At 52.2% G+C, this 6,025-nt stretch overlaps 1 protein-coding gene across 1 annotated transcript in view; it reads left to right on the forward strand.

Annotated features, from left to right (window-relative positions):
- The first annotated feature begins 1,143 nt into the window (after positions 1-1,143).
- LOC104388628 (polymeric immunoglobulin receptor-like) overlaps positions 1,144-6,025 on the forward strand; it is a 14,966-nt gene continuing 10,084 nt past the window's right edge. The window contains exons 1-4 of the mRNA XM_009997513.1: positions 1,144-1,180; positions 1,787-2,128; positions 2,270-2,599; positions 2,688-3,017. Coding sequence (XP_009995815.1) covers positions 1,144-1,180; positions 1,787-2,128; positions 2,270-2,599; positions 2,688-3,017 — 1,039 coding nt within the window. The remainder of the gene's footprint in view (positions 1,181-1,786; positions 2,129-2,269; positions 2,600-2,687; positions 3,018-6,025) is intronic.

Genomic DNA, 6,025 nt, shown 5'->3' on the forward strand with positions numbered 1-6,025 from the left:
GCTTGCAAGATGGGAGCTCAGATCTGGGGGAGAGACAGGTCACCCCCACCACTGGGCACGTGAGGCTGAGCCCATCTCCCACTCCTCTGCAGCACCAGGGGTGCAGGGAGGGAAGCTCCCCTGGGCATCCAGCCCACCGTGGTGGGCAGGAATAAGGCTGGTGGTGGCCCTGAGCTCCTGCCATTTCCTTGTTCATACTCCCCCGATGCTCTGGAGTGATCCCGAGGCACAAACAGGTTTGAAATAAATCACATGATTTACGCCCAGAGAGGCTTTCCCTGCAAGGGGGGGTAGGCAAATCTCAGAGAAAGAATCTTTGAGATAAGGCTCTGCAATTATCAGCAGTCATTATGGAACTCAAACAAGGAAGTCATTCCTCTCAGAGACTGAGACACCCAACTGCTGGGGCTGCTCCCAGCTGGGGATGGGTGAGAGCAACCTGTGCACAGATACACTGCAGGAAAGAATAGCAAAAAAAAAGGAAGAGAGAGAATTGAGAGGATGCCGGAGATGTTGCAGGATGTTGGCATTCCGGGGACCTGCAGCACTTCCTGTTGCTTCTTGAGCTGAAAGCAAAAGAAGCAGCAGCCTGATGCTCAGGTCCCTCTTGCAGGCTGAGTGGTGGGACAGGACCAAGTGCTGTGTCTCCTGGCTGCTGCTCCTGCCCAGCCTGGGGTTTGGCAGCCACCGAGGCAATCTGGGAACACTTTGGTAGGTGCAGGCTCTCCGGAGGTGACAGCACAGCCCTGGGTCACTGTGGTGCCAGAGCTGACCCCAGCAGCTGCCTCACCAGTCCCCCTCACCCTGGCTCCAGCTGCAATGACCTCTCATTACCAGCAACACCTCCAGGCACCATCCTGCCCACACGCAGGGTACAGAGCAGCACTGGGAGCTGCAGGGCACTCTTAGCACCTCTTGTATTTTTTACATTTCCTTTGTTTCTGGGCTCAGCCGTGGGATGGGCTGGGAGCTGTGGGGTCACCAGAGCTCAGCCCTGCACAGCCACCCCAGCAGTCTGGGTGCTTGACTCCGGCAGATTCCAGCCACAAATTCTCTTCTGTTTAATAGCACAGACATCAGCAAAATCCTGTATCCAACACCAGATTTTGAAGTTTGCCAAGAGAACATTCCCAAAGGCTGGACATGGTGATTCTCTTCCTCTTGGCAATTTTGCTGCAAGGTGAGTTGCTGAGAAATCAGCTCTCCAGCCTCTTCCACTGCCTGGGCCAGGCAAAGCTGGGACTGGGGACACGGGTACATCCCAAGCTAAATCCTCACGTGGGCACTAGATACCTGTACTTGCACTGCCCACCAGCAGCCTGCAGAGAGCTGGCAGAGGATGGGGAATCCCAGCTCTCTGCTGCCTGGCACTGTGGGAGCTGCTGGTGCCTGTGCCACAGCACTGCAGAGAGGAGAGATTTGCCAGATCAGGCAGAGTTTGCACGTGCCAAAGGTCACTCCTAGATGTTTGCTGTTAACTGCTCCCTGACTTTTAACTCCAGGCAGGACTGTCAGGGCTGATGGGACTTCAGGGCATCTAGGGTCTCCCCATTTTTGCCATGGCATGGGGCAGTGGCTCTGTGCCATCACTGCTCCTCAGGTGGAGAATGTGGCACTCGGGGAAGGAAACACCCCACGTCCAGCACAAACACTGACCTTTTGATCCAGATGTCCCACTGGTGCCACTCACAATCATACCCTGGACTTGAAGGAGCCATGCTGGGTTTTGCCAGGCCAGGATCTGAGTAGCCAATGACCCGTGTTTCTTTCCTTCTTTCTCCAACAGAGCCAGTTTCAAGCACCTTGTATGGATCCAGGTTTTTGGCAGGGAAGGTGGGAGGCTCAGTCACCCACCAGTGCTTCTACCCCATCACACCAGCCAACAAACACGACCGAAAATACTGGTGCAGAGTCACAGGAAACAGAGGCTGCTCCACCATCATTTCTACAACAGGCTACACCTCCAAGCACCACGTGGGGCGAGTGTCCCTCGAGGACATCCCCCAGAATGGCACCTTCCTGGTGACAATGACAGGGCTGAAGGAGGACGACGCAGGGATTTACTGCTGCGGCATCGGCAGCACCAACGGGGACCTGTATGTCAGGCTGAACCTGACAGTTCGGGCAGGTAAGACCTTTTCTACCCTCTTTACAACAATAAATGGACCCAGATGTGGCCAATTGGGCTGCTCACAGCAGTGCAAGGGAACCCTGCTGCCTGGCTGGGGGCTGCGTGCTGGGCAGTGCCTGCTGTGCTCTCTCCCTGCAGATGCTGCTGTGCTGGGCACCACCAGGCTCATCCAGGGGCAGCTCCACGGCTCTGTCACCATCCCGTGCCCACCCGGGGACACCCAGGGGAGCGGGGAGGGGTTCTGGTGCAGACTGGGGAGAACCAGCTGCACTCTCATAGCTGACACCAACGGCTTCATCGGGAAGAGTTACCAAGGACGAGTCTTTATCACCCCCAAGGAGAGCTCGGGAGCTTTCAAAATCTTGATAAATGACTTAAAAAAAGAAGACTCAGGGATGTACCAGTGTGGGACGGGAAGAGTGAGAGGGTGGGACAGCCCACGGGTGGTGGCTCTGCAGGTGACCACAGGTAGGACAGGGTGCTGGGGGCTGCGTGGGTCCCTCACAGCCCTGAGTGAGGAGAATGAAAGGCCAACACTGTCCTCTCCCACCTGCAGCCTCCACCCTTCCCAAGAGACCAAACCATCTCAGCAGCAGAGTTGGAGGCTCAGTGTCCCTGAAGTGCCACTCTGACCCCGGGAGGAGCTACCAGAAGAGGTACCTGTGCAGGTGGAAGGCAGGGAGCTGTGAGCTGCTGGTGGACACGGAGGGGTTTGTGCACGAGTCCTACAGAGGGCGAATCCAACCACCCAACAGTGCCCAGGAACCTGGGACCTACACGGTGGTGCTGAGCCACCTGAGAGAGGAGGATGAGGGGTGGTACTGGTGCGGGACCCAAAACGGGCACACGGAGCACACGTCCCCTGTGAGGCTGCACATCCAGAAGGGTAGGTGGTGGGGTGGCCTGGGGTGTAATAAACCCCTTTTCTTTTCCTAAATCACTCTCTCCTCTGCCCCTTCAGGGCCACTCAAAGAACAGCCTCTTTTGTACTATGCATGAATATCACAACATCATGAGAAGCACCAGCTATTTATTTATCCTTATGGTTATTGGCAAGTAAGTGAGGGGATGGTAAAGGTTTTCAGAGGCAGGAATGTAAGCTGAGCTTTCAGAGGAAAGTTAGTTAGTTTGAATGATATTATTACTCACGCTGCAAACCCCTCGTACAACATCCTGATCCTGCTGCAAGTGCAGCACAGAGATGTGTGCCTTGCTCTGAAGAGAAGCTGGAGGTTATCTTAGAAACACACAGATTAATGTCACTGTTCAACTGGCAAAGACAGAAATAGTGGGGTTAAAGCAGGGATGTTTGCCAGGTAGTATTGGTTTTCACTAGTGCTCTCTAGCTGCTTTCTGTAACACTCAAAGGAAAACAGAAATGTTTGAGTCTGGTTCATTGTGCTGCATACTTTCTCACACTGAGATGCAAGGTGAAATGAGTAAATCTTTGGTAAATCTAACACGTTTTCACAGCAAAAAGATGAGTATTTAAGCCTCAAAATAATTTCCTCTGCAGAAACCCACTCTACACAAGACCCAGAGACATCCACCCCTGTGAAACCCACTTTGTCATCCAGTCCCACCACCAAGAGCACACCAAGGCAGGGGAGCACCATGGTCCTGACATCCATGACAGGCACCATCACTGAAAGCACCAGCCCCCTGCTGCCCCCTGCCCTCCCCAGCACCTTTCTCACCTCCCCAGGAGAAGAAATCTATCATGAGAGGTAAGTTCTCAACCACCTTCCTCATTGGCACCACCTCGATGGTTTATGACCTGTCTGCCCTGTTTCCCAGGGCTCTACACAGGCTGCAAGTTGAAAACACCAGCAGGAGTCATTAGGAATTAGAAAGACAGAGGGTAAGGCCCATCAGTGGGATCTGTCTTTGAGCTGGTCTCTGAATCATCTGGTGCTGGTGGCTTCTGTAGATCAGATGGCAGTGTCAGTAGATGTGCTCTCTCTTTTCCTTTGGTCACTCTGGAGACAGGACATTAGGAAACATCAGGCTTGAGCAATAAGGCTGGTGAATCAATAGCTGCTACAAACTTCTCTGCAGGCTTTATCCAGGACCTTCTAGGCAGCCAGCACCCAGGGTAGTGTTTGGGTGCCCTGTGTTGCATAAGGAGCTATCTTTGGACAAGGTTCATCAAAAGGCTGGGAGCTCTTTTAGCCAGTAATTATTCCATGGTATTTCTCCACAGCAAGCCCTGTGGCTCAGCCCCATGGCAGTGCTTTCCCTGGGGAACTCACCTCCTGTGCTTCCCCATTACCCAGGAGGACTGGGAGCAACTCCTGCATCTTCACCCCAGCTACAGCCACCACCCAGTGCTGGGTGAAGGGACCTGTAGAGCTGGTGCCCAGACAGATTCTGCAGCATCAATCATAACTGAAGACAAACCACAAAGTCCCCAGATTCAGTTGGAGCTCCTGAGCTGCCCCTCCACTCTCCTCAGAGCTCACACCTGCCCCAATGACCCCAATGATCCTCAGCACCAGAAACACCATCCCCTTCATCCCCACCTGTATCTCCCCACCATCCAGCCAGGAAGAGGCTGGAAATCATGCTCTTGTAGAAAGGGTCAGATTTTGCACCATCCCTGGCAAAGCTCTGCCTGCCTGTGGAGCTCTGATAGCACTTATATAATTTTCCCAGGGAGACAGCACATAAATACCCTCCAACTGCATGAGGCTCTACAGCAAGTCCTAAAGAAAGAGCATGAACCTTGCTTGGGAGTTTGCATCATGAACACAGCTCATTTTCCTTCTGGAGGGCCTCATTATTCTGGGACCATCATCCTCAGACAGTAAAGCAGAGGCAGTTGCAGAAACCACTTCTCATAAGCCAAATTCCAGATGGAATAATTTCATCTCTAATTGCCTTTCCTGGCTCTTCTCCTTTGAGTCAGTCAGAGCTTATAACTCCCTGAAACTATTTGGTGTAAAAACCAGTTCAGGTACTTCAGCCACCTCACAGCTGAGTCCAAATCCAATTCAATTGTGATGGTTCATCTTTCCAGCTCATCAGGTGACTCAGGCTTCCTCCCAGTTGTGTTACCAGTTCTCGTTCTACTGATTTTCATCACGATCATTATCCTTGCCCTGACCAAAATAAAGCTTCAAAAGAAGGCAGGTAAGTTGGCCAAGCATCAAACACCTTTTGGGTTGGGGTTTTTGCTTGTCACTCCCAAGAGCTGGAGCCTGACTCCCTGCAGATTTCCATCTCTGGAGACATGAATCCATCCTGCAGCCAGTGCAGCCTGGAAGTGCAACTGGACTTGCAAGTAAGTGAAGTCCTAGAGAAGCTCTTTGTTTGTGTGTTGGTTTCTTTTTCTTTTTTTTTTTTTTAAATATACTTAAACAGAAAGCAAACAGAAATTCTGAAGCCCTGCTGAAAGCCAGGCTGAGTTTTTGTGTATAGAAGATCTACAGCCCCGTGAGTGCTCAGAAATGTTGACGTATGAAGGGCAGGGACCAGCCCAGCATGAGTGGCCCTGTGCTGGGCAGTTTCTTGGGGCCAAATCCAGGCAAAACTGGCAAAGATTTGCCTGACAAATCCTGGATTTTCAAAATCACATGCATATATCTCATTCTAGAACATATTGTGTCCCTAGAGATAAATTTAGGGAGAAAACCCCTCAGTGAAGACAGTGGTGAGTGGAAAGACATTTTTCTTTTCCCCAAGAATGAAACAATGGGCCTGATCCCCTGTGGGATGTGAGAGAGTTTAACAGGTGTGAGGGGAGCTGTTCCCGCCCTCACACAGCTGGGTTTTGTTTCTAAGGAGGGGAAAGCAGCTCCATAGGAAATGTGGCAGCAGCACCAACCCAGGCTGCTCTGGACCCTGACAAAGAGCACCCGGAGGAAATGCCGAGGCTGGAAAAGGAGCAGGAAT

This window comes from Chaetura pelagica, unplaced genomic scaffold (genome assembly GCF_000747805.2).
Source record: "Chaetura pelagica isolate M959 unplaced genomic scaffold, ChaPel_1.0 scaffold215, whole genome shotgun sequence".
Classification (NCBI taxonomy): domain Eukaryota; kingdom Metazoa; phylum Chordata; class Aves; order Apodiformes; family Apodidae; genus Chaetura; species Chaetura pelagica.